This window comes from Aspergillus udagawae (genome assembly GCF_001078395.1).
Source record: "Aspergillus udagawae IFM 46973 DNA, scaffold_4, whole genome shotgun sequence".
Lineage (NCBI taxonomy): Eukaryota > Fungi > Ascomycota > Eurotiomycetes > Eurotiales > Aspergillaceae > Aspergillus > Aspergillus udagawae.
In genome coordinates this window covers 790,752-817,145 of record NW_025091267.1, presented here as the reverse complement: position 1 = coordinate 817,145, position 26,394 = coordinate 790,752, and the positions used below count along the sequence as shown (strand labels likewise).

Here is a 26,394-nt window from a genome sequence, read left to right as displayed (position 1 = left end):
TCGGTCCCAGTCTCCGCTTAGGCTCTGGCCCGGCTCGGCTTCATAGTCAGACGCTCCCTGGCTCCGTTCGCTCACTCTCTCTCACTTTCTCCTCTTTTGATTTTGCCCCCCTCTCCGACACATAATCAAATCCTCCGCCAGACTTTCATATCCTCCAGCTCTTGGACTTTCATCTCTGTCATTATTTTTGGTTTATACATAATAGCCCAACTTTTGTTGATGTCTTGTATTTAACTCTGGTCCTTCTTTCACCCCTGACTCTTGTTTTTGCATTCTCATCTGAATCATCCTTCTCGTGGCTGCCCGCGGCCACCACCATCAGGCTCTGACTGAGAGGACTGGTCTTGGCTCGGATCAAAACTCCCTTTCACTGTCCTCTTCTCCATCACTTTTCAGCTTCCTCATCTCCAGTCCATCAACGGGCCTCTAAAGACTATTTGGTTCATCTTTGCATCCTCCTATTTGCCGCATGATTTTGTCACAAAAACGACAAACCTCTCGGTCCTTTTCTTCCTCCAACCATCTTCATCCCAAGTACGCTTTCGTCCGCATTAGGGGTTGAAAGCGAACGCCGTCCTTCCATCGAGCTACGAAAGTTCCCCATTTTCGAACGACTGCTCTTTCTATCATCTCGGATCCTGCGAACTCTCCTGTCCATAATGCGGGAGGTGAACTTCAGCATTCCCAATGTCAACAAGGCCTCTGTCAATATTACGACAACCCTATATGACCGGCGGGCCCTCGATTGCACATCAACTCTACCCCTCATAAACTCTCTCAATCATCTTGCCTATCTCACTACGTCCTCTGCCCGTATTCGCGATATCCTCACCGTCGATGGCGGCATTGAAAGACTCGTGTGCATACTCAAAGAAGGCCGGAGCAGGGACCTCATGGAGATGTGGAAGTGGAGTCTGGCCTTTCAATGTGTTGTGAATATCGGAGTGAGAGGTTCAGAAAGTGTGAGAACAAGGGTCGTCGAGGCCGATATGGTGCCGGTAATTGCAACGATCCTGGATAACTATATCAAGGTTGTCGACAAGGCACGAGCCCGAGCCGATTCCGAGTCTCAAAGACAGTCGTCCAGGCATCATTCGAAAGCTGTGTCAACATCGAACGATGCCCCTGGACGTTCGTCCTTCCTGGAACAGTCCTCGACAGCTGAACAACGCACCTCTCGTCGCCATGCCCCCCCTCCGAGTATCGAAATTCCACCCCAACCTTTCTTCCAGGAAAATCATGTCGCTGATTCGAACGTGCTTGATGTCGCCTCTCCTCCCCGAGTGCCCATGACTTCTCCTCCTGAGAGAAGCACTTTTGGACAAGACATACACCACCATAGAACAAACGACGGCCGCTTTGCGCATGTCAACCACCGACACAGAATGCAGCCTTTGGCTACAGCATTGCCTTCGATGGATGCTGCTGATGGCTTCGGTCTGCGGCCCGTGCGTGATAATGAGCGGTTACCGAGCATGCTTCCTGGCTTCCACACCGGACTCACTTCTCAGCCGGATTCTCCGACTACCCCCAATGCTCCTGTACAGCATCGAAGCAGCGCACAGGCTACAATTGCGAGGCAGCGTCCGTCGTTGAGACAGCAGCAGTCGGCATCGGGCGAATCCGACGATGGAAACGGAGACGGTTCTACAATGGATGAGGATCCTGCTTCCACAGAGGCAGCTGAGCCTATCGTTGGACTGCAGAATAGAATGGACATCGATGACGTCGGCGAGAGAGACACGATACTAGGCGGCGTTTCCGACTCTCACGATCTCACTGTAACAGATCCTTCTGAAGAGCAGGAAGCCGAGACCTTCAACATTACACACCGTTCCACAGTGGACGGCAGCATGATCAATACCGACAACGCCCAAAATAACGCAACTCTGGGGTTATCCCCTACCCAGGCAGCTGATAACGCCAACTCTCCCGCTCTTGTTCCAAGCCCTTACTCTCTATACTTTCGCGATCGGACAACCACAGCCGCTCATGGTGTTTTGACAACTATGCCTCGGGACGAGGACGTTCTCATGTCCCTTCAACTTTTGGCTTATGTCTCCAAGTATTGCAACCTCCGGTCCTACTTCCAGCATTCTCATTTTGTGCCCAAACTCAAGATTGATCGCGAACTTCAAATGCTAGACGAAGGAACATCGCCAGTTGAACTTCCTGAAGAAGAGGATGAGTATCTGCTTCCTGATGATGTCAACATCTTCCCTCTGGTTGAAAAATTCACCGTTCGTCACCACTCAAAAGATATGCAATACTGGGCTTGCGTGGTCATGCGGAACCTTTGCCGTAAGGACGAGTCCAGAGGAGGTATCAGACAATGTGCATACTACAAGTGCGGAAAATGGGAGGAGTTTCAGCGTCAATTCGCAAAGTGCCGCCGTTGCCGCCGCACCAAGTATTGCAGCAAAGATTGTCAAAAAGCAGCGTGGGTTTATCATCGTCATTGGTGCCACACCACGCCCTGATATGAATGGACGGAATTACCACTACCCAATAATGCATTCTGGCCTGCATAGCGTCATATTTGTCACCCATTTCCAGTGTCTTCCCCACCCTTTTGGTGAAGTTCTATTTACCCATGCATGGCATTTCAGAACTTGGCGGCGTTACCTCTCATCATAAAGATACCTTTTGTATGTCGTCTATGCCTTCTTTGCAACGGTTTACCCTCTATCATTTGGTCTACGCATTTTTCGATATTGTCTCATTGACTTTGGGCGGATGCCCTACATGGAATACCTCTAGCGCTCATGATTCTGCATATTTATCCTAGTCAACTCATTAGTCTTGTTTCCATTGTCTTCTACTTACAATTTGGTGACGCTGAATTCTAATTTGTTATAACGATTCTCCTTTGTCTTAGTTGAACGCCAATAAACTTGGTGCGATCTTTTGAACCAAACTTCCCATATTGCCCTCTCGCTTTGTGTCAGCTCAACCAACAAGTGCCATATGCGGTGTAAAATATACAGGATATGCGGTGCCTGTTCAACTGGAGTGATTGATGTCCGTGCATCTCGCACTGTTGGTTTCTTTCCTACCTTGACCGTGCACGTACTATCTACTTCCTTCACTCTTGAAAACCAACACAGCGGTTACTGAAGCACTTCCAGGGTAAATCAAGAGTAGACCCGATAAGATTTAAATCAACAAGCTCCACGCGGAGCCAGCTCTCGCTATACACCTTTTTTGACACCACCGTACAGAACATCACTCCTTCTTGAATCCGTATGTGGCCGCCAGTCTCGATTCGAGATGTTCGTAAGCCGTCAAAGCCCGCTTCCCCGGCGTCATGTTCCCTGCTCCGCCACCGAAGCCAACCTGTTCATTGATAATGCCGTTCTTCTTGCAATACTCGCGATGAGCGACGACAGCTTCACTAGGTACGGGAACCAACTCCGTGGTATCTACCGGATGGCAGAAGTATGCAATACTATATCTGTCCTGCGGGTTGGGGCTACGCTGTTCAGACAGGGGGAACACGACACGGTGGATCGTCGACTTGAGTAGACCGTCGGTCCAGTAACTTAGCAGATCACCAATGTTTACCAGAATAGGCGGGAACGGGTAGGCACTGGCATCCTCTGCTTTGCCCGGCTGCACGGGGACAGGAGCCCAGGAGCCCTCTGGCGTCCGGATCTCAAGACCTGGCTGTCCGGGCCGCTGGAAGAGAAGGGTGATACTGCCGTAGTCGGAGTGGGCGCCAGCGCGCACGTCGACGTCGTGCTGGTAGGAGGATGTTGCGGGCGAGAAGATCGAGGGGTAGTACAGGTAGCGGAGGATGCAGCCTGTGGGACCGTTCTGGGGGTCATGGCGGGATGTAAAGAAGTCGTTCGGGATCTGTCAGATTGCGATTAGCGGAAAGCGTGGAATTACTGGTTAATATCTCGAACCTGGAGGCCGAGGGCTAGTAGCTTCAAGATGCGATTGCAGGTCTTGCTGCAGAGGGAGGCAAACTGCCCAATCTCAGCCTCGTGCGGGGCCAGCGATGGGGGGAGGGGTTGCTGCGCTTTCCCATCCTTGAATTCGCCAAAGTTCATGGCCCTATAGTTATTTGTGAGAACAAGTCGAAGAAGTATTGTGATCCGGGGCTAGGGGCGTACTCCTTGAAATCACCGGTCTATAGCATGCGCCGTGAGGCGCATCCAGTCAGCCTTATGAGAGATGTACAAGGTGGTAGGGAGTGATTTACCCTTTGATGCTCTGGATCAAGAGTTTCAATGTGCATGCCTGACCAGCCACGATTCTGCACGCGACCAGCATCAGCGTCAATTTAACGGTCGATATTCGTTAAAATCCGGTAGAGCAAACATTAGGAGTAATATGGCAAGTGGCCTTCTCCTCAGCAGGAGAGGCAAAGAAAGCTTTCGACTACAGGCTCTGTCAACCCATGATTTTGATTGACGATCGGGGGGCAATCTACCAGCTCAAACGCTCTATTCACATCCTCGGCCGCGAAATCGGTGCCTTTGCTGTCAACGTACAGAAAGCCGTACTTGGCGGCCGCGTCGAGCATGGCCTTACCGACACTGGGGTCGGCGGGGTTGGAGATGTCAATGATGGGGAGTTCAATAGGCGGTCCTACCGCGGACGTCTGTTCCATTTTGACCTAGCTGGAGATAGAGATATGATGCCGTAGGTGGATAGGTGGACGGGTGAGAAGAATTGCGAATAATCCCAAAAGTATGGAATGGAGAACCTAGGGACTAAGGACTATTTGTATAGTGAAATAGCGGAGAGATATGTTCTAGATACGAGATCCATTTTAAGGCTACATTGCCAGCCGAGCTTATGCGACTGTCATAAACTTGATCCTAACGGACTTATCTCGCCTGTGGACTGGGGCAAAGCGATGTTGCCAGCCTGCTATTGTTTGATAGAATCACTTTAGGAATTCGGTTGGTTGGTCTCTTAACGTGGGACTATTTGGAGTACTGAGTGAGATAGTAAGTAGTACCTGAGCGAGCAATGGACTACTCCGTCATGATACCCTTGCCTTATGCCAAGGCCTATCCCCATCCCGTTCGCAGAACGGTTTGAGTGACTTCATCTACTACGAAAGAGACACAACTCTTTCTTAGTCGGATTTTGAAGCCATTCCACGTGCAGGGATTTGATTGACTGCTGGTTTCGTGGATTCATAACTCAAGGGGACTCCTTTCAATGCCAATTCATTCTCGCGGATTATCACGACAAGTCAATGACACATATCGAGAATGTCTCCACAGCAGTTGCTGCTGTTGCTTACACTCATAGCGCCATGAGGCATTGGTAATTGTCTGGTGTCGAATCTCGAGATCTCTGCAGGTCAACAGGCCACCGCGGTTCAAGAGCTGCTGGTGATCTTTGTGTCTGACCTCTTGAGAAGTTTACGTGGTGTACTTCACCCCGCTCCTGCCAGGGCACTGTTTATGAAAAGCCTCCGCGTGCTCAGCTGCTTTTTCACAAACGATCAGATCCAGGTCATTGCTAACTGCGACCTTGGACACAGGAGATACAGTGGTCCTTGGTAGTCGCATGAAGATAAATCAGATGGTATCAGAGGAATAGTCAGGCGGCAATTTTATCACCTCGTTGCGAGGTTCTAAGAAAACGAGCTCTGGACGTAGGGGTGTTAATATCCTGAATCAAATTTCCTGTCATATTAGGGTACCTGCATGCTGGTCAAGCTATATATGTATATATATATATCATGGATGACTGAGCGGGGAAGCCTTTGTGATAGACAAGTGTATCTGCATGGTATGAATGCACTGGATCCGATATTGATTTATCAAGAAAATTGCAACTTCGAATGTGTCTGAACTATTTGACGTAGGTTGGGTTGTGGTGTAACTGATTGTATTCCGTAGATCAAGTGCAAGTCGGAAACATTGATCTCCGCTCCCCGTAATTTCATTCAATATTGCTCAACCCAAATTGTCGCAAAGGCACGCGGAGCTTGAGCGACACCTCACCACTTGGGCAATTCGTCTCTTCTACACTCTCCCTTCTCCCTCCCTCGCTCGTTTATTCCCTCTTTTACTCTTCTCCGTCCCCCTGCCCTGTTCGGGCTCTCCATGCCTGGCACTGGGTCCTTCATCTCTTTTCCGTGACAAACAGCTCCAGCTTCCAAGCCATGCCGAGTAAGGCGACTCCTACAGACCCCTCCGAGCTCATACGTGGGCGGACTAGTTCATGAAGCTGACTGCTATCACTTTTCTCACTATTAGTCCGGCCACTTGATGAATGGGCCTCTGCCCGCACCCAGTCACTTCCTCTCTCCGCTCTCAAAGGGGCTGTTGTCGGTATCGATGCGTCGCACTACATTTCCCAGCACCTTCTCCACCACTCGACACGCGAGCCTTTACTGGTCGCTCTGGGCGGCTTCCCGTTTGCGCTTAAGACCAATATTGAGAGAGAGTTGCAGAATTTCAAGGAACTGGGTGTGGCCTGTCTTTTCGTCTTCAACGGCCTAGAGTTTGGGAAGAAGGACCAGCGACCCCACGTGCAGACAGAGTCATTGCGAGCTTTTGAACAAGCCTGGGAGCTTTATGACCAACAACAGGCGGATCAGGTAGTCGACGCATTCAGTGGCGCGGGTAAGACTTCCTTTCTGCGTCCTCGTTATTCCTGTTTACTGGTTTGCGCTGACAACGCTCCGCCCACTCCAGGCACACCGCGACCTGAATCACTTTACAGATTCTTGCAACGCATCCTGTACCAAAATGGCGTTGACTTTATCGTGGCGCCGTACAGTGCCGCGGCTCAGGTAAGAAAGCGACCATCGGAGAGATTGACTGGCAACGGCTCGGTTTCTTACTTCTCATCTCTAGCTTTCCTATCTTGCCAAGGGCTCCAATCCCCTCATTGATGCGGTCTTTGGGCCCTCTGAAGCACTTCTCTTCGACGTTGACAAACTAATCACTCGGATCGATGTCGAGTCTTCTCAGTTTTTCTGGATTACCAAACAAACCTGCCAAGATGAAATGGGTAGGCTATCAAATGAGCAGTTCCTGGATTTCTGCCTTTTATTGGGCTCATCGTTCCTGCGAACTTTCCCGGGCTTCGAAAATCCAACATTCCCGGGAAAGAGCGTCAGCATTCGTGATGCTCTTCCGATATTCAACCAAGCGGGTCGAAATGCACTAGCCCTATGTGCTCAGTTCGAAGAGGACCGTCGCATGCAGGAACTTCAATATGCCGATGCTTACAAGCGCGCATTCATGACAGTGAAGCACCATGTGATCATGGACGTAGATGGCAAGGTCGCACCTATGGATTCGGAGAACGTCCCGTCCGATATGCATGAACTGATCGGCCAGCGACTGCCTGAAGAACTTTACTTTTACCTCTCCAAGGGCATCATAGGCCCTGAAATCCCGAACTATCTGACATCTGGCGAGGTTCAAATCTCCCTTCCATTGGGAGTGGAAGATACCGAAATATATCGCCAAATTGTGAGCAGCACGCTCACTCCAATTAGGACTCAATCCATCTGTTTACTCTCGAATTCCCTTCACCGGTTCTACCAAACCAAACTGATCAATATACGGACATGGTTTGATGAAAAGTCGGACAAGTCTATCAATCTGAAAACTCTCCCTTCTGTCAAGGAAACCATCCAGGCATGGAAGATTCGCTCTGACCAGCTGCCCGACGGAGTAAAGAAGCTACAGGTCGGTTCAGCATGTTACCTGCATGACAAGATTGGATTGTCTGACAATTGACCAGAGCACCTCCTCGCCGCTCAAGTTTGCCGTACAGAGCCTGCAAGATCCCGATTTCGGAGCCAAGTCTTTTGCATCGTCCAAGGATGCTCAAGTGAGTCTAACCAAGCCTCTTATTATCGGATTATTCTCTATAAATGGTTCTAATGATCAAAAGCCGCTATCATCGCAGGATGAAATTCTTGCCAACGTCTACTGGAGGTTCCTGCAATTGCGAGGCTACATTGATGAGAAGCACCAACTCACCTCATGGGGTGTCTGCCTCGACCAAGCACTTTCCGTCCTTGATCCGGGCGATAATTTGGAAGAGGCGACGTTCCTCGCCGTTGAAATGGTCCGTTTCGGACTCCTGAATTCCAAAGAGTGGTTTTCTCATGTCTCAGGAGGTCCGATGAGAGGATCAGGTGAGTTGATTGTGCTTGGTTGATGCCCGAATGTATATCTTACTGATCTCGCCTCTCCCACTAGATGAGGACAAGAAGTTCAATATCCTGATCTCACGTGTGGCTTGTATCGCTAAGATACAACACAAGAATATCGGCTATTCAGGGCCCCTCAGCAGGCAATTGCTCTGTTACCGCTCTCTTATTTCCGAGGTCCGCTCCACATTAAGAAATCTAATTGAAGTTGTTTTAGCTAGCCTGCTTCTTAGCGGAGATGCCAGCAGAGATAGGCATGACTGGATCGAGATGAGTGTCAAGTAAGGCTCATATCACGCTTCACGAAGATCGATGGCGCTGACCTCCTAGACTCCCGTTCATCGACGACAATGACTGCGGTCTCGGAATTGCAGTACGAACATATCTCGATGATCTGCCCCTGCAGGCGGACCCAACTTCGCCGGAAGCACGGTTAGAGGTGAAGTCCAAGGGTAAAGAATGGTTTCAACACAGTGACAGCTTTACGAGCAATCTTGAAAAGGCTTTCAAGCTCTGGGATGCGGTGAGTGCCAAGCAATTGAAACCATTTTCACCGCGTAAGCTGATCTTTTCCTTCTATATCAGGTTTATAAGGGCACGCAGAACGCGAGTAAAGAATTCAAGGACGTTCAGTTGTGGAAGGAGGCAAATGAATGGTTGTCGGGGAGGCGATAGTTGTTAAGCTGTACCCAGCAGATAGGGCTAAGGGGCAGTTGTGGAACTGCAATCTCACGAATGAAATCAGTCTACGGACATCAACAGCGTTATCACTTGTCAGCAATGGTGATTGACCGAGGGACTCGTCTTGTGAAGATTAGATCTAAAGGGACTGTAACACTAAACACCTTACTGGCCACCTGCCATCTCTACATTAGGTGACATACTCATAGCACGTTTGTTACAGTTAGACTTATGCAAAACATCTTGATTGACAAAGTCCATTTGGGGTTGTATGCATCGTGGTTTGTAATTTCTTACGAGTATAGGTATAGATAAATACCAAGTGTCCTCTTCCGACCCGCTGATAAATCCGCTGTGATCTGCGGTGATAGCGGAGCTTATGGTGTGGGATCCATACGTTGGGAGGCAAATTACACCACCTTCAACTATTTGAGCTGATTTGGTTGAAGGCAGTAATCACAGCTCTTCTACCATTGAGACAGTTCGTATAGAATATTGTCCAATATCTTGTGTTTTTGATTGAGGATAATTCGCCTCCGCTTCTTCTATCGAACAAGCCACCATGGCTCGGTTGAGCTTCCTGCTTGTGAGCTGCCTCACACTGCTCGTCGGTATCGCCAGCGCCGCTTCCGCTGTCATTGATCTGCTTCCCAAGAATTTCGACGATGTCGTCCTCAAGTCCGGAAAGCCCGCTCTCGTTGAATTCTTCGCCCCTTGGTGTGGCCACTGCAAGACACTCGCACCCGTCTATGAAGAGCTCGCTCAGGCTTTCGAATCCGCCAAGGACAAGGTGACTGTGGCCAAGGTGGATGCGGACGAACACAGAGATCTTGGAAAGAGATTTGGTGTCCAGGGATTCCCTACCCTGAAGTGGTTCGATGGCAAGAGCGACAAGCCCGAGGACTACAAGGGTGGCCGGGATCTGGAGAGCCTGTCGGCGTTCATTACGGAGAAGACGGGCATCAAGCCTCGTGGACCAAAGAAGGAGCCTAGCAAGGTTGAGATGTTGACTGAGACTTCATTCAAGTCTACCATTGGCGGTGACAAGAATGTGTTGGTTGCTTTCACTGCGCCTTGGTGCGGACGTGAGTTCTTCCTTTGATATTCCTCTTTTTCTGCTTCGTCGGACAGAGCTAATATACCTCGGCGTTTACAGACTGCAAGAACCTTGCCCCTACTTGGGAGACCCTCGCCAATGACTTCGCACTCGAGCCCAACGTTGTGATCGCCAAGGTCGACGCCGAGGCAGAGAACTCCAAGGCTCTCGCCAAAGAACAAGGCGTCACCGGATACCCCACCATCAAGTTTTTCCCCAAGGGCTCAACCGAGCCCATTTCTTACACCGGTGCTCGTTCCGAGGAGGCCTTCATCGAGTTCCTGAACGCCAACGCCGGTACTAACCGTGCCGTTGGTGGAGGTCTGAACGAGAAGGCCGGCACAGTCGCCGCTCTTGATGAGTTCATCACCAAGTACGTCTCGTCGCGCAACGCTAAGGAGCTGGTTGCGGAGGTTAAGAAGGCTGCCAAGGGTCTTCAGGACAAGTATGCTCAATACTATGTTAAGGTTGCTGAGAAGATCAGCCAGAACGAGGAGTATGCCAGCAAGGAGCTGGCTCGTCTCAAAAAAATCCTTGAGAAGGGTGGCTCGGCCCCCGAGAAGATGGACGATATTGTTTCTCGCAGCAACATCCTGCGCAAGTTTGTCGGCGAGAAAGAGACTGATGCCAAGGACGAGCTGTAGATTCTTCCACTGGCTCAAGAGTGTAAGATTGCTCGCATTGGGAGATCATTGACGGACTGTTCAATTGTGTGCTTTTGGTCTATGAAATATGTGCCTGGAAACTCCATGATGCAAAGAATGTAGAAACAATGGGTCGACCCGAGGAACAACAGTTCAAGAAATATATAACAAGAGGCATCTATTTCCCAAAATCTCGATAGGGTATCTCTCAATACGTGAGACATCAACACAACAAAGTACACTTGCGCATCTGCCACCCTTTCAAATGAATGCATCGCTTAAGAACTTAACCTATAAACTCCATTCCGCACAGAAACAGACCACCAATGCAATAACATGCTATGGAATCGAAAGGCCACACTTTATACGCATGCACGAAAAGTCATTTGGTTGGAGACGAGGCTGTTGCCGCCGCCGTGTCGCCCGCAATAGTCAAGGAAGCTTCCAGCTCGTCGAGGCGCGTAGCCATATCGTCCACTAGAAATGTCCAAGTCAGTATCGTGTATAGCTAGCCTAGTGATAGGTTGGGAGGCAAACGAACATTTTGCGAACACTTCCCGCGACACATTGTCGAACTTGTGTTGTAATTGGTCCAGGAGGTCGTCCACCGCTGCTGAGAACTGACCTTGTGCGTCGGAGCTCTACAGTGCCTGTAAGAGACAATTTCTCGTTGATAATATGACCGGTTAACAAACCTGTTGCGATCTCAGAGATTCCCCGGTGGGAGGGGTGACGGCCTCTGATGTCGAGATGGATTTGCTATCTTCTGCCATGGTGTATTGATAGTGGTGTTTCGGCAGGGAACAGAAAAGCCAAGTTTGAGACGCCAGTAAATTACTGTCTGAATTTCGAGAAAAAAAGCTATGTATGCGCCGAGGTTTAACCGCAAAGGTGATGTTTATCGTCCTGTATACTAACGTAATCCACAACCGAGCGAGCCACCCAACCGAGCGAGCCACCTCAGAACCCCTGAAACCTTGCATCCTTGAGATCATCATCAAACCCAAATTTCCATCCAATATGGCATCAAAACAATCAGATTCAATAGTCAAATCAGAAGATCGCATATCTCTTGCAGTCAAAGCATACCAAAATGGCCAGTTCAAAAGCATACGAGCAGCAGCAGCGGCATATGATGTTCCTCGATCTACTCTTACACATCGAATTAGTGGCCGCAAAGCACGGGTTAATGTACCAGCCAACTGCCAGAAGCTTAGCAGTCTAGAAGAGGGTTCTCTAAAGAAATGGATTCTGGATATGGATGAGCGCGGCCTACCACCAACTCAGGATACTGTACGCAAAATGGCAGATATCTTACTATCTCATCGAAATCCAGGCCTATCTACTGGAAAGAACTGGGTCAGCAACTTTATTAAACGGCATAATGATCTTATATCAAAATATACTCGCAAATATGATTACCAGCGTGCAAAATGTGAGGACCCAGAAGTCATTAACCAATGGTTCAATCTTGTTAAGAATACTATAATAAAATATGGTATTCTTGAACAGGATATCTACAACTTTGATGAGACTGGCTTCCAAATGGGTGTAGCCCATACGGCAAAGGTTATCACTGCATCCCGTCATCGAACAAGCCGCGTACGAGCTATACAGCCAGGGAATCGCGAATGGGTCACTGTTATTGAATGCATTAATGCCTCTGGATGGCCTCTTCCCCCTATGATTATCTTCTCTGGCAAGGTCCACCAGTCTCAGTGGTATCAAGATATCAACCCTGACTGGATAATCGGCCTGAGTGATAATGGGTGGACGACTAATGACCTTGGAGTATTATGGTTAGAAAAGGTCTTTCAAAAGCATACTCTGGCTCGTACAATTGGGAAATATCGTCTTTTGATTCTTGATAGCCATGCTAGTCATGAATCAGCAGAGTTTGATCTTTTCTGCAAGAATCATCAGATTATCCCTCTTTATATGCCTTCTCATTCATCTGATAAACTGCAACCTCTTGATGTTGGCTGCTTTGCACCCCTAAAGGAGGCATATGGGAGAGAGGTAATGAGAAGCATTCAAAATGGCATTTGTCATATTGATAAGGAAAACTTTCTTGATCTCTATAGAGAGTCAAGAAAGGTCTTATCATCTCAAAATATCCGCAGTGGTTTTGCAGCTTCTGGTTTAGTTCCTTTGGACCCCCAAAGGGTACTAGATAAGCTTACTATCAAGACTATTACCCCCCCTACTACTGCTCATGGACCTGCGGATATGGAATGGACTGCAAAGACCCCTTATACTACTGCTGAGGTACAAAAGCAGATGGAGCTTATCAAGCAGCTTATTAAACGCAACTCCCAAAGTCCCCCAAATGAGGCTATCCGTCAGCTCGCAAAGGCAGCTGAATCCACTATGCATAAAGTTCTTCTCCTAGATCAGGAGATAAAGGGGCTACGCGCAGCAAATGAGAAGCAGAAGCGAAAGCGCGCAACCCCTAGATCTTTTATTGCTACTGGAGGTGTTCTAACAGGTGCTGAAGGCCAGCAACTTGCCCAAGAAGCTATACAGATGATGGAACCAGTTGCTAAGAAGCGTGCGCCACCACGATGTAGTAATTGCCATCAAATTGGTCATACTAGAACAAGCTGTTCTAGTAGACCTAGATAATTCGAATATTCAGACATTCTGCTTTGGTTTGGTTCCATAGTAGTAAAAATATCTCATGGTTTTCGACCGCGGCCAGAATCATGTTCGGGTGGCTCGCTCGGTTGGGTGGCTCGCTCGGTTGTGGATTACGTTACTCCCCAGTGCTGATATCCAGATTAAGACGATAAGATGCCTGAGGATCAACTGTTTCTCCTGATCGCCGAGGTGCTCTAGGCTAAAGCTAGACTAGTTATGGCTTATCTTAGATGCTAACCATATCTGGACTAGTGGTTTCCCAAAAAAATTCCCGTAGTTTCCTGATCTGAAAGTCCGGCACAGTGCTCGACAGTAATTGCAAGCTTGCAGTCGAACACTCCTCTAGACCTTTATTGTGATTTTCGCTTTCATAAAGAAAATGCCTAAACGCAGCAAGTTGCTCCAGGCTCTTGATGCCCACAAGGGCCGAGACTACGATGCAGAGAAGCAAAAGAAATTAGTTAAGGCGGCAGAGAAGAGAAAAGCGACAAAGAAGACGGATACTGGAGATGATGAGAATAAGGAAGAAGAGACAGTTGAAACAAATGGCAAGGTACGTTGGAGTCGAGACATAAGAGCGTTCAAATCAAAATTGCTAAACCAATTGCTCGCGTGCGCACAGGCTGAGTCGGCGGATTTGAAATCCAAGAAGCGCAACGCTCCTGAAGATGGAGAAGAAGACGGATCAAGCGACAATGAGAATGAAGAGTCGGATAGAGAGGATGCTGGAGAAGAGGAAGCCAACGAGAAAGACGAAGATGAGGAGGAGGAGGAAGAAGAAGAAGAAGAAGAAGAAGACATTCCTCTATCCGACTTGTCCGAAGACGAAAGAGAGGATGTGGTTCCTCACCAGCGCCTCACAATCAACAACTCTGCTGCTATCAACGCATCTATCAAACGCATTTCCTTCATCACCTCCCAGACTCCGTTTTCAGAGCACAATTCCCTAGTTTCGAGAGAGCCGATCGAAGTCCCCGACCCCAACGACGACCTGAACCGAGAATTGGCTTTCTACAAGGTTTGCCAGGCTGCCGCTTCAGAGGCTCGTAGCCTCTTGAAGAAGGAGGGTGTTCCATTCACTCGGCCCGGCGACTATTTTGCGGAGATGGTCAAGACTGACGAGCACATGAGCAAGATTAAGAAGAAGCTTTACGATGAAGCTGCTGCGAAGAAGGCTGCCGCGGAAGCCCGCAAGCAGCGGGATCTGAAGAAGTTCGGAAAGCAGGTGCAAGTCGCCAAGTTGCAACAGAGACAGAAGGAGAAGCGTGAGACCCTCGAGAAGATCAATGAGCTGAAGAAGAGTATGTTATCCGTTCTTTTCACATAGGTTCCTGAACAACTACTGACATGTTTCTCTCATCTACTAGAGCGCAAGTCTGATAAATCTGGCATTACGGACAATGACAACGATCTATTCGATATCGCCATCGAGGACTCTGGCAAACCCGACAGCCGCAAACGTAGTCGCGACAACGAGGGCGGCGGACCCTCAATGAAGCGCCAGAAGAAGAATGAAAAATACGGCTTCGGTGGTAAGAAACGGCACTCCAAGAGTGGTGACGCTATTTCTAGCGGAGACCTGCGTAACTTCTCGGTCAAGAAGATGAAGGGTGGCTCCAAAAGACCTGGGAAAAGCAAGAGAGCGGCGTCAAAGGGCCGGTCGTAATGGCTAGTTACATTTGATTGATCATCTATTCATTGTCTATTTGTCTTCGGCTGGGGATTCAAAAGCAGAGACTATTGTTTGGCGTTCCGAAAAATCATCTGTCTTCACTTGTCCTGTTAGATAGTTGTCCAGGCAGAACTTGGACTTCCTGACCATCAATGTCAAGTCCTCCATGTATTGATCAATCTCAGACATGTCCCTTAAAAGGAAATAATCTTCTCGCCGCGCTTCATATTGTGATTTTGTATGGGATATATACTCTGCTTCCCTATGGATGCTAATTAATTCCCTTTGGTATCATTCGAAGCGATTATGTCTATCAAAATATTATTTGGTATCATTATCAATGGATCCACAACGCCACGCTCATCTTCCGACAGTCGAAATGCGTAGTTGCCTCCATGTCAGACTCTGCCATATCCTCGGTGATGTATTAATCGTGCATGCGTCGTGTCCTTCATTATAGAATAGATCTGATTCAGTCCTTCCGTATGCAGACTCATGGGCCTATTCATCGATGGGGTGATCGACCTACCAAGTCCAGTCAGCACCAGACCAAACGACATGTAAGCAAACGATACTCACCCAGCATGTAGTCGAACAGTTGCGTACTGCTCGAGCTCTCATTGCTGTCTGTTGGTGCCAACAGCAGTCTGGAGTCTGAAACCAGCATGTTTTAAGCATTTCACAACGGAGTTTCTAGTCGGCGATCTCCAGCAGTTCTCTCATGACTCCGTTTGACCGTTGGCTCCGTTCTCTATGAGGGAACGCCCAGCGTCAAGGTTCCCCATCTCCCGAATCCGGTCGAGAAGATTATCAACGCGTATATTAATATTCAACCTTTGTTCCGCAAAAACAAGGTCAAGTTTGGCCTTCGTGTCGTCTGCATGCGCCAAGGAATGATCTTGAATTAATTCTTTGCCTCTCTTCGTGTTGCTCTTGTTGATCACCTTTCCACATCCTCGTACCTGGCAAGTCCATGTATCAGATGGCATATCATCGGCATGAGGAATGTCTAAGCCAACCGAATCCTGGACCTGATCTGCGGTGGAAACGGAAGTGTTTCGACTTTGGAGAGTTTCCTGCAGAGGTGTTTTGAATTGAGGCGTGGAGGCCGTGTCTGACAGGATCGAGCGAGTTCTTCGCTTTGCTCTGCTTGATAGCGGGTCCCGTACCAGATCATGACCGCGGACTTTACTGGGTGTCTCGAATTCATCCATCCCTTCCTGATCCCCATCTGACATATCTTCTGGGTCGATCGCAGTGCTTCGCGTACGCTTGCCAATTTGCTTAGTGGAAAATGCGCTCGACTTCGGGCGAAGCACGGATTTGCGAACTAGTCGTCTTCGTGGTCTGCGATTTTCTTCGTGCTCACTCTCTTCATCAGAGGACTCTCCTTCTTCAGATGTCCGGGGACGCAACGGAGTAAGTGCAATCTGCTGAAGTTCTCTCTTTGACGCGGCCTTCAGCTCACGGTAGATAACCTTCCGTGACCAGTCAAAGTTCGGGGTCTTAGCTTCGTCCATCAGCTCCAGGATGATGTTTGCCCTCGATGAGATAAGGTCTTGCGCATACTCGGGGCTATCTATCTCGAACCGGCTCAAAAGGGTAGAGGCAAGTAAATCAAGATTGAGCTGACGCTTCGCCAAGTGTCCCGCCTCTTTCAACTCAAGGATCACCTGGTAAATTGCGTCTGCCTGTGTCTTTGAAATCACATTTGGATCAGGCGCATGCTTTGACACTTCCGAGACCTCATCAATATGATCGTCCTTGTCCTCGTCCATAGCTTCCCCATCTTGTTTTGACTCCTGCGAAGATTTGATTTCTTCATAATCCTCCTATTTGTGACCATCAGCAAAGGCAATATGATGATAGGTACTGAGGAACCTGCTCACAGGAAATTTCTCGCACAAATGCTCGAATAGCTGCGTTTTGGTCCATTCTACTTCCTCTTCACCCTTCAGCATCCGAGAGAGTAGGAAGTTGTGATGTTTGTAAAAGACTTCGGCGGAATCATCAGCGTCTTCGCAAATACCATGTGTGTGGTTGACATACTAAAAGCATCGTGTAAGTGACTGACACATAAGGGAGGGCCATCAAACCACGTAATCCGTACTCACCTCCTCACACAGGTACTCAACGCTTGGATTCCAATTCTTCCGTCTTCGTCCCTTCGGTTGGTGTCTGTCCGCCAAAAAATATAACAGATCAATGGCCTCGACCACATCATTGAACATTGGTCGGTAACCCCTCGCTGGCGATATGGAAAACCAGCCAGCACGGCCAGCAATCCAGACCCCAACCTCACCGTCACTATGTTGGCCGTAGGCATAATGGGTCACATTATCGATCACAATCCGCTTTGTAATGTAATCGGGATCGAGGACTATCCGAATAGACAAGATTCAAGTTAGTTTCTGTTAAAAGAAGACGAAAATCGCGGTACTTATGAGAGGTACTACGTGTAACAATTAAGGTTGTAACTCCAGTAATACATACCTAGAGACTCTTGCTCCTCTTCCACCTCGTCCAAACAGCCCGTTACCTGAACAGGGTTGCTGGGTGATGCTGTGAGAAGATTGGCATACCGTGACTTGCCTGGCACCAGGACCCTGACTTCAGACAGACTGAACTCCTCCCAGTCGTTCTCGTCCGTAAGAGATGGGTCTCTGGCGGCCAGGACAGTATCTTCTCGAGATGTCATGTCTCGGGGAGCAGCATGGCGCCTTGAGTGATATGAAATGGAATAGACGAAAGCTTCTTTAGAAGCCGAACGCAAAGATTGAAGGACCAAGAAATAAATCGAGTGAGGAATGGTCAGAATGGAGTTCGATAGAGTCAATCGAGGCACCACCTTCATTCGTCTGGCACATCTACCCACCCTCCGACAGACTGGTAATTACTCTTCGTTTACGAAATTCGGGGTCAGGTAACTTTGTAATTCTCCGGTATGCACGAAATAATTGTACCGTACCGTTTTGCTGAGATATCTTTATCGTACCCAGCAATAATGTTCTCTTTTTTTTAGTAGAGCTGTTATCTGAGAAGTGCATTGCTAAACTGCCAGCAAGCTCCATTGCATATTGATTGATCGTTTCCGATTTCTTACTTTTGGACATTTATTATCTGCTTATTTACCTGCTATCAGTCTTCCCATAACCATATTTAATCCACCTCCCCGCGGCTGATGGGATTCCGTCGCGGCTTCAGATTATTTCGTACCACCATGTCTGGAGAAAAAATCTACGAGGGCGTCTTCGGTATGTGTTCTCACGCGCACTGGAGCATGATAAGAAATAGCGCTAATATCCAACAGCCGTTCACAAGCCTCAAGGTGTCACATCGGCCGATGTCATCCGAACCCTTCAGCACCATTTCAACCCCTCCAAACTCTTCAAACCCTGGCTCGACGAGGAGCGCGCGCGACGGAACAGAGAGAGCAGCTACCAGCGCAACAGGCGCCGCTCGAGGCGCCTGGACGTCAAGATCGGACATGGAGGTACTCTCGACCCATTGGCGACCGGCGTCCTAGTCACGGGTGTGGGCAAGGGTACGAAAAACCTCAACGACTTCTTAGGGTGCACAAAGACCTATGAAACGGTTGTGCTTTTTGGAGCGGAGACGGACACCTACGACAAGCTGGGGAAGATCGTCCGACGGGCCCCGTACGAGCATATCACTCGAGAGGTGGTTGAGAAGGCGCTCGAGCAGTTCAGAGGGAAGATCATGCAGCGTCCGCCTATCTTCTCGGCGCTGAAGGTCCAGGGGAAGAAGCTTTACGAGTACGCGCGAGAGGGCAAGGAGCCTCCGATCGAGATCCAGTCACGCCCGGTGGAAGTGAGCGATCTGCGCATTCTCGAGTGGTACGAGCCCGGCACCCATGAGTACGAGTGGCCCAAGGAAGAGGCTGCCGGAGAGGAGAAGGAAGTTGCGGAAAGGCTTCTGGCAAAAGATGATACCCTGCCTGTAGCTTCTTCTGTTGAGACCGAGGTCCCGGCAGAGGATAGCGGAGAAAAGGAGGCATCAACAGCTACAAAACGTAAGACACCGCCGCCTGCTGAGGAGCCCACGAAAGATGACGTGGATGCTCCATCTTCCACCGATGCCGAGCTTGCTCCAACGGCGGCGAAGAAACAGAAGATCACCGCCAATGGCGACTCAGCGCCAGCGCAGGCTGAGCCCTCAAGTGGTTCCTCGGGACTAGCTACCACACCGGCAAATGAACCCTCTCAACCTCCTGCTGTGAAAATCACCATGACCGTCTCGTCTGGCTTCTACGTCCGCTCTTTGGCGCATGACCTTGGCAAGGCCCTCGGTAGCTGTGGTCTTATGAGCTCGCTCATCCGAACGCGCCAAGCGGATTTCGAGCTGGAGTCTGACAAGGTCCTCGAATATAAAGATCTCGAAGCCGGTGAGGATGTTTGGGGTCCTAAAGTCAAACGATTCCTAGAGGAGTGGGAGAAGAAAAGAGCCGAAACGAACACAGAATAAGTCCATTCAGACGTAGAACTCGGACACTATCTAAAAGTTTTTTTATAATATTTCAGAATACCTGTGTACAATAGACAGCGTTGACCGGTGAGTTCAATAGGATGATTATACTTGATGAGCTTTCCTTTGATTTCCGCCCATTCATAAATTCCAGGATTTCTGGATAGCTTCGGTAAACCTGCACAACCATCTCATGGTATCAGTACTTGCTGCGACCTGGCTTCTGTCCCAGTCACGGCGGGGCTTGTCTTCCCAAATTCATCAGAAAGGGGATCTTGCAGGTCATTCGACAATGAGAGTTATCCATGTAAAGAAAGCCAGTATGGTGGCGGGCTGCTTCAACTCAAGAACGAGAGATGTAAGATTGCAAGGTGTAAGCCAGTGGATAAAGCACGTTTACTAATCAAAAGGATCAACCTCCGCATCAAGCAGGAGATATTTCCATGCAATGGATCTATTTCATCAGATCATGCATCTCATCAGGTTCAAGGAATTGCTCAGTAAATGTCGCAAAGGGATAGGAAAAAGTTGCAAGCCAGATAGTCAGACACAGTCGGTAGTTGAACAAAGGAGAACCGCTTTTGGTGGGGTATACCGCTGAAAAAGAAGCAACTTGGCAAAAGAACACTGAAAAGGAAATTTAAAGGAGAAAAATAGGCCAACAGGTACGATTTCAGAAAGAGAGGACAAATGATCCGAAGGTAGTCTATGCGGTAAATGAGCATATCAGGGCAGTGACTGCTGATGGGCGCTGTGAGCGTCAACGAGTGCTGTCGTATGTTAGCTCTCTGTAACCTGAAGAAAGTTGCAAGTGCATTATTGACGACTTACTTTGGAGCACAGAGGCTTGTCCTTGTCGGGATTCACAGGCGCACTGGAGGGTGCTGCCGTTCAAGAAGTCAAGCAAAATGCTGTTGGGCAGTTCTTGACGATCTTCATCCGGTATACACGGTGTTCTGAACTCAGTCAGATGGTACCGCTTGACCATGTTGCGGCTGCTTGAATCGACATTTCCAGGGGTCAATATCAGATATCCTTTGTCATCGATCCGAATGAACCGGCGCTTCCAGAGGAGTGTGTCAGGGAACTGAACATTGACCTCGCCGACGTCGATGGCAGCGGTGCTCACGCTAGCCTTCGGCTTCTCAGCAGCAGCCGGTTCGCTTTCTTCTTCCTTGACGGAAGGACTGAATGCCCCAATGACGCTCTTCTTTGAATTTGACGTAATCGATGACATGCGGCGTAGGAGTCGAGAAGCGCGAGAGGTCCTCTTCTCCTCAGGGGACGAAGATAAATCGCTGGTCGACTTCGACAAAAAGGCCTCTTCCTTTTTCGAGACAGAGGAGATGGACAATCTGCTCTCAGATCGTGACACCGAAGCGGCTCGAGACTGGTGACCAGAAGTCGTAGAAGACGAAGACATACTACGTTCTTCTGATTTGGTAATCGTCGGTTCAAGAGACCCACGTTCAACGGTCAAATGACTAGCTTGGAGATTGAGTACGCCTGAGTCTGGCAGGTCTGGTTTTGAATCGCTAGGGGTATTGGTTGCGTCGCGGACTATCCGAGCAGTCACCGAGATTGAACTTGTTGCGCATGCAGCATTCGTACTAGATTGTGAGTCGCGACGTTTTACACTAGGGGCTCGGGAGAAAGCTTCTGGAGAATAAGAGCCATGCCGGGAAATTGAGCCCGCGTCTGAATTGCCCGCACTTAGCGACACGGAGGCTCGCTTTCGAAGAGCTTCGAAAGAAGAGGATGCAGTAGGTGGAGCTAGATTCAATCCTGAGTTCGACGATGTTTCACGACTGTTGGAGAACTTCTCCAGAGCCTTGATGCGCTTTGAGATTCCGGAGGACACATTGATCTTCTTGGCCACAAGCACAGGACCTGTTGCGCTACCCATGTCTCCATAAGGACCAGACACGGATCTGTCCCCTGATAGTGACTGCATATTGTAAAATTGGTGTCCCAGGGCGCTCGGGTTCGAAACTGCCCGTGAATTCTTCCAAGCATGAGAGCTTATCTGGTCATTGTTATTTGGGTAGGCAGGCGACAACGGCGACTTTCCGACCGAAACAGGCTTCGCTTCCTCGACAGTGGCGCTTTTCAGTTCTTCCATGAAGGAATCATCCGAAAGGAGATTTTCGTCATCAGAATAGTCTGGAGTGGGCACCTGAATAGGCTCGAGCTGAGGTTTGCGCTTGTCTTTTCGAGTATTCACGTTCTTCGAATCCGCATTCGAGGTTTCAGGGATCAAGTCATTCTGCGGCTCGGCGGGATAAGGTGCTATTACCGTCGCTTCAGGAGTGGAGCTCGACTGTGAATTGGAAGTTGGCGAGTCGGGAATAGGAATGGATTGGGGCAGGGTTAAATCGGCCGGGTCAGTCACTGTTAAAGCCTTGCCCAGGCCAGTAACAGGATAATTTTCCAGATGTGAAGGAGAGGGAACAATTTCTTGGTTTTTCTCTGTTGCAGCTTTTTCAATATCTTGGGGTGGGACGTGGATGTCGGCGCTAGGCAAGCCGGGGCCACTTTTAGTGTCGTTGTCAACGGACACGGTCAAGTCTCTGTCGGCAGCGTCCGCTTCAATTTTCGGAGGCACTTGAATCGCCTGTAACTGGTCTGTCTCCGATGATTCTTCCTTGGCTGTAAGAGCATTGCCTGTTCTCAGAAGCGACTGATTGGGAAGCTGTTCGTCATCAAAGTTGGCGACCCCCATACCCACGGCGGAATCGGGTTTTGCGGAGTCGGACGTAGCAAGCTTTTCCTCAGGAAGTGCGATTGATCTAGGCAAAATGGAAAGCTGCATCTTAGGACAAGGCTCTTTGCTATCTTCGGTCACCGCTGCAGTTTCTTGACCATGCTTCGACGTGTCATGAGCTTGATCAATGTTCTCCTTATTCTCGTCAACATCTGTCAATCTCTCATCTTTCCCCTTACGATCCTTTTTATTCTCCGCCGCACGCTTTTCCATTTGAGTTTTTCGCAGCTGAAGAGCTTTCATCAGCCGTTCCTTTTCGTTCGAGGTGCCGGACGAAGATAGAGCACTCAGTGATTTAGCACCAGGTGAAAGCTGAGGCCGCGAAATCGGCATTGACAATGGCGGGACCAACAGGGGCGGGACAGGGGGAGCTGTTCGGCTGGACACAGATGCCACTGGGCTTCCTTGAGAACGGGGACGAGATGGGCTCGGGTTGCCTTTCCGCAACGAAGATGTCCTAACACCGGCCGGTAAAGAGGCTACCGGCCGCTGCTCGGCGTTTCGTGACAGATTACCTGCCGTGCGAGGACGCCCGCTCCCGTCTACCGAAGGTCGGGGGCCACGCTTGACTTTCGGGGTGTACGTATTCGCACGCTCCAGGTCCCTGAGCGACGGCCTCGCCGACTGTGTAGACCTCCGCGATTCGGATGGTGCGTAGGATATGTCATCCTCCAGTCTTCTTCGTGAAGCGGGGCGTTCAGATCTACTATCCCAGGAGATAGAGACTTGATCACTGGCTAGTGAATCCTGTAGGCTCTTTGCGACGAGGGGCGATTCGTCGCCATTGGGATTTTCTCGAGCGTTCGACGTGACTGATGGGGGCACTATGGTGGCTTCGGATACATGGCTGGTTGACCTTTGTCGATTGTCCGCATGTGCAGATGGGGCCTGCGTCTGGTCCTTGGTCGTATTGTTTTCCTCTGCATCTTCAGCAATTTCCATCAGCCTGCGACGGCGGAGGGAGCTTGAAGAGGAGGTAATAGAACCTGAAGCAGTATGTAACAGGCACGCAGAAGACAGTGCACTCTCAGTAAGATCTGCTGATTTTGCGAAGGAGAATACAGTATCGTGAGGTGAGAACTTGTCCAAGATTGACTGAAACTGCACTGTGGTTCGGGCTACACACAAGACCGCGTCAGCGAGATTATAGGTTGGCGGGAAAAGAGCACACAATCGAACCAGGGTGGAAGTACCTTGTATAAGCCTAGAGAGACCCTCTGGCAGGTAGCTCAGCACCACCTTCCTCCGCCGATATTGTAAGAAACCGTAGAGAGGGGAGATTTCTTCATAGCTGTCGATCGCACTCCGCACATCTGGCACCCCGCCTGTTCCTCGGTCAAGCAGAGTTACCTCATCCCTTGATACGTAACGGAGAAGAAACCTAAATACCATGGGGCAATGAGTGTCAGTTCGCATAGATAACGCGCTAACTATTATCATTCACAGCCACGCGACGCAATTGCGACCGATCGAAATTCATTGACGAAGGTGGTGAACTAACCATCCTCCCGCTTCGGCCAGAGCGCTCTGGTAGGCTTCGATGACAGCGGGATTATCTAGCCCATTAAGAGACATGACGGGAACCGCATTGGGAGCGGATATCCGGTTCAAATGTCACAATGGAATGATAGACAAAGAAGACGAGTCGTTAACTCCTGAAAGGAGGGGTTGTTTAATGAGTGTAGATAGAGATCGAATGGAAGGAGGACTGCGGTCGACTTTGGCGAACAGTTGGTGAAGCCTTAAAATGAATGTGCGAAAAGGACGACACGCGTGCAGATCGAGGCCCTGCCCAGATCAGGCACTGCCACCTAAAGAGTCGAAAGTCCGTCGCTATTGAGGGATTGACAGGATGAAAGAGGGACTTGACGCCGTTGACGGAGATGTATCTACGAAGTACCTCACGAACCTCTCAGGAGTTCAGGGGCACTCCTAGTGGAGGACTAGCTGCCTCCACTTTTAGAGATAGGGACGGGTCGAAACATCCCCACGTTCCTTGGCCCGATTGTAAATAGGCCCGAGACAGGGAAAATTAGCAGATGTTTGGTCAGGTACTTGGTCGAGTCCAAGTACAATTGGTGAGATCAGGGCGAGGTACGAACTATCGATAGAAGATTCCAAGGATCAAAGTATCAGACAATTCCATAAAATTCACAGCAGGAGATATTCTCATTGTGACTGGGCAATCAGAACAATTGATGGCTTTATGGACAAAGCAATTCGGTCAACTGCAGCCAGACATTTTGTGTTTGATGGTAACCTCTATTGTTCGGAGGAACTGTGATCTATATATTATTGTCAGCCAAAGTACAGGCTATAACTTAGATATTTCTTGATATTAATAGTGCCAGCTGAGATATTGTTAACTAAGGTAGGTATTTCTCTGCAGTTGCCATACACTTGTTATCCTTAATCTCCCCCCCAGAGACCTGTATCCCAAGTATATCTATCATCGGAGTATTGCTGCTTGAAATACTTCAATGTTTAGGATATAGATACATTGTATTCTATATGATAGTCCTTTAAAAATGACAACCTCGCAATGCAACACAAACTGTTCTTCCTCCGTTGAAGAAAGAATGGTGTCAATTTTTTAGACCTATACAAAGCCTGCATAGGCAGAAGCAGTGATAGTTATATCTCCACATTTTCATGCGAGCACAGATAGGTCATTACATGCATGGAAGGGCCCTAAAGTTCGTTACAATCAGGACAGTCGGCGCCAGAAATGTCAACTCTCTTGGTTCCGAGATTCTCATCGGTGGGCGACAGGGCAGCTCCAGAGGAATAACCTTACTTCCAGATAAGCTTCTTGCAGATGGAGTAGATATAAACGTCAATCCAGCATTCCAATCGACGTCAATCTGGATCAATCTTTCTTCAATAATTCTTCATTTTCATTTTATAATAGCTCTCTAAATGGCCGATATTTTCAACCACCCACCTCCATGATGGAGTCGATCCGCCTGGAGCTCTCCGCCTCTGTCCGCAGCAACAACCACTCGGAGACTCCCGATGTGGGGTGGAATTTATATTGGTCCTGGTATTTATCACCAGGCGACCCTCCAACTTCCTTCGCGATTCATACCACGATCCGGTATATTATTCGCATACGTACCGGCGAAGGTGCTGAAAACTGCAACGTCGATCATCATGTCTTCCAGTCTTCCTCCAATCTCATCACTGCCGTCTCTATCACAGGACGAGCAATTCAGAGCTCTCGATACCCTCTTTGAGCCATCTGAAGAACTCCACACGCTGATGGCTCCGGTCCTATCCAACCAAAATTTCTCCTCGTATAACAGTCTCATCGATGCAGTAGGCGGCCGAATGTCTGCACTTTCCCCAAAAAATTCTCCCACCGACGATAAAATCCTCGCGGGAATCTTGGGTTCGCATCCTCGCCTTGGACGGCCTAAAGCTGCAGATACAGAACATATGAGCGAGTTCAGTAAGAGAGAGCAGGCCAATTTGAATACAGGAGCAGAAGAACAAGCGGAGAAATTGAGACTACTCAATGTCGAATATGAGGAGAGATTTCCGGGACTTAGATTTGTGTATGTGCTTTGTCGAAGTACCAGCATTCAATGTCTTCTGTATACTGACCGTATGCCTTCCGATCACTTGAACTAGAACGTTTGTCAATGGAAGAAGCAGAGATGTCATCATGGAGGAAATGCGCCAGAGGATTGAAAGAGGTGATATCGAGCGTGAAAGACAAGAAACCATCCAGGTGCGTGCCTTTGATCGACAACATCGTTGTTGACGAACAGCCCGCTAATTCTGGCATTCATTGACAGGCAATGTGTGATATAGCCAAAGATCGAGCTAAAAATCTGGAACAGTCGTCATTGGATTGAGCTTGTATATATTTCTGAATTCAATAGATCTGAATGAGAACATGAGAACACAGTCATGATCAATTCAGGCCTTAAAACTAATGCACTTCTATCGCAGAGCGATGGATGTCTGACAACCTATGCGATGGGTTGTTCTATTTTGCAATAGCCAATAACCCCCTGTCTCTGAGGCTGCTTCCAGAATCGCTTCGAATGAGTCTAATATTCACTAATTATCGGGGTCTTGCGCTTGGATTTAGCCTTGAATAGTGTGATAATCGTGGCAATGCTAGAAGTGGGGACCCCAAGAGCAGGACTGTGAAGACTGACCATTATCTATATATTTGTCTTTCTAGAGAAGTATACAGAGTATGTTTATCTCTGTCAAAGAGAGCCCATCAACTGGGCGCAAAGGACTCCATCTATAGGG

General features: G+C 48.9%; 10 protein-coding genes across 10 annotated transcripts; 6 read left to right on the top strand and 4 right to left on the bottom strand.

Moving 5' to 3' along the window:
* Window positions 1-659: 659 nt before the first annotated feature.
* samB (MYND-type zinc finger protein MUB1) lies at window positions 660-2,480 on the top strand (the record flags this gene model as incomplete). The annotated part of the gene is made up of 1 exon (XM_043290587.1): window positions 660-2,480. One exon carries the CDS (start codon window positions 660-662, stop codon window positions 2,478-2,480), a length of 1,821 nt encoding a protein of 606 aa, XP_043146522.1.
* A 745-nt stretch (window positions 2,481-3,225) lies between these two features.
* On the bottom strand, window positions 3,226-4,618 carry Aud_005666 (putative oxidoreductase, 2OG-Fe(II) oxygenase family; the record flags this gene model as incomplete). Its single annotated transcript, XM_043290586.1, has 6 exons — window positions 3,226-3,855; window positions 3,909-4,059; window positions 4,119-4,135; window positions 4,208-4,261; window positions 4,327-4,386; window positions 4,439-4,618. The coding sequence occupies 6 exons, from the start codon at window positions 4,616-4,618 to the stop codon at window positions 3,226-3,228; spliced, it is 1,092 nt and encodes a 363-aa protein (XP_043146521.1).
* Window positions 4,619-6,133: 1,515 nt separating this feature from the next.
* Window positions 6,134-8,818, top strand: Aud_005665 (MKT1 family protein; the record flags this gene model as incomplete). The annotated part of the gene is made up of 9 exons (XM_043290585.1): window positions 6,134-6,176; window positions 6,228-6,596; window positions 6,669-6,766; window positions 6,831-7,673; window positions 7,729-7,818; window positions 7,882-8,128; window positions 8,193-8,424; window positions 8,474-8,666; window positions 8,729-8,818. The coding sequence occupies 9 exons, from the start codon at window positions 6,134-6,136 to the stop codon at window positions 8,816-8,818; spliced, it is 2,205 nt and encodes a 734-aa protein (XP_043146520.1).
* A 568-nt stretch (window positions 8,819-9,386) lies between these two features.
* Aud_005664 (protein disulfide isomerase family protein) lies at window positions 9,387-10,564 on the top strand (the record flags this gene model as incomplete). Its single annotated transcript, XM_043290584.1, has 2 exons — window positions 9,387-9,909; window positions 9,981-10,564. 2 exons carry the CDS (start codon window positions 9,387-9,389, stop codon window positions 10,562-10,564), a joined length of 1,107 nt encoding a protein of 368 aa, XP_043146519.1.
* A 382-nt stretch (window positions 10,565-10,946) lies between these two features.
* On the bottom strand, window positions 10,947-11,337 carry Aud_005663 (heat shock factor-binding 1 family protein; the record flags this gene model as incomplete). Its single annotated transcript, XM_043290583.1, has 3 exons — window positions 10,947-11,041; window positions 11,106-11,205; window positions 11,260-11,337. 3 exons carry the CDS (start codon window positions 11,335-11,337, stop codon window positions 10,947-10,949), a joined length of 273 nt encoding a protein of 90 aa, XP_043146518.1.
* A 2,246-nt stretch (window positions 11,338-13,583) lies between these two features.
* On the top strand, window positions 13,584-14,870 carry Aud_005662 (EBP2 family rRNA-processing protein; the record flags this gene model as incomplete). The annotated part of the gene is made up of 3 exons (XM_043290582.1): window positions 13,584-13,757; window positions 13,827-14,505; window positions 14,572-14,870. 3 exons carry the CDS (start codon window positions 13,584-13,586, stop codon window positions 14,868-14,870), a joined length of 1,152 nt encoding a protein of 383 aa, XP_043146517.1.
* A 725-nt stretch (window positions 14,871-15,595) lies between these two features.
* On the bottom strand, window positions 15,596-17,574 carry Aud_005661 (uncharacterized protein; the record flags this gene model as incomplete). The annotated part of the gene is made up of 4 exons (XM_043290581.1): window positions 15,596-16,708; window positions 16,766-16,924; window positions 16,991-17,256; window positions 17,370-17,574. The coding sequence occupies 4 exons, from the start codon at window positions 17,572-17,574 to the stop codon at window positions 15,596-15,598; spliced, it is 1,743 nt and encodes a 580-aa protein (XP_043146516.1).
* Window positions 17,575-18,057: 483 nt separating this feature from the next.
* Aud_005660 (pseudouridine synthase PUS4) lies at window positions 18,058-19,361 on the top strand (the record flags this gene model as incomplete). Its single annotated transcript, XM_043290580.1, has 2 exons — window positions 18,058-18,130; window positions 18,187-19,361. 2 exons carry the CDS (start codon window positions 18,058-18,060, stop codon window positions 19,359-19,361), a joined length of 1,248 nt encoding a protein of 415 aa, XP_043146515.1.
* Window positions 19,362-20,087: 726 nt separating this feature from the next.
* On the bottom strand, window positions 20,088-23,700 carry Aud_005659 (putative GPI-anchored cell surface glycoprotein; the record flags this gene model as incomplete). Its single annotated transcript, XM_043290579.1, has 3 exons — window positions 20,088-20,131; window positions 20,193-23,506; window positions 23,627-23,700. 3 exons carry the CDS (start codon window positions 23,698-23,700, stop codon window positions 20,088-20,090), a joined length of 3,432 nt encoding a protein of 1,143 aa, XP_043146514.1.
* Window positions 23,701-25,278: 1,578 nt separating this feature from the next.
* Window positions 25,279-25,985, top strand: Aud_005658 (2-oxo-4-hydroxy-4-carboxy-5-ureidoimidazoline decarboxylase; the record flags this gene model as incomplete). The annotated part of the gene is made up of 3 exons (XM_043290578.1): window positions 25,279-25,682; window positions 25,759-25,858; window positions 25,926-25,985. 3 exons carry the CDS (start codon window positions 25,279-25,281, stop codon window positions 25,983-25,985), a joined length of 564 nt encoding a protein of 187 aa, XP_043146513.1.
* Window positions 25,986-26,394: the final 409 nt, after the last annotated feature.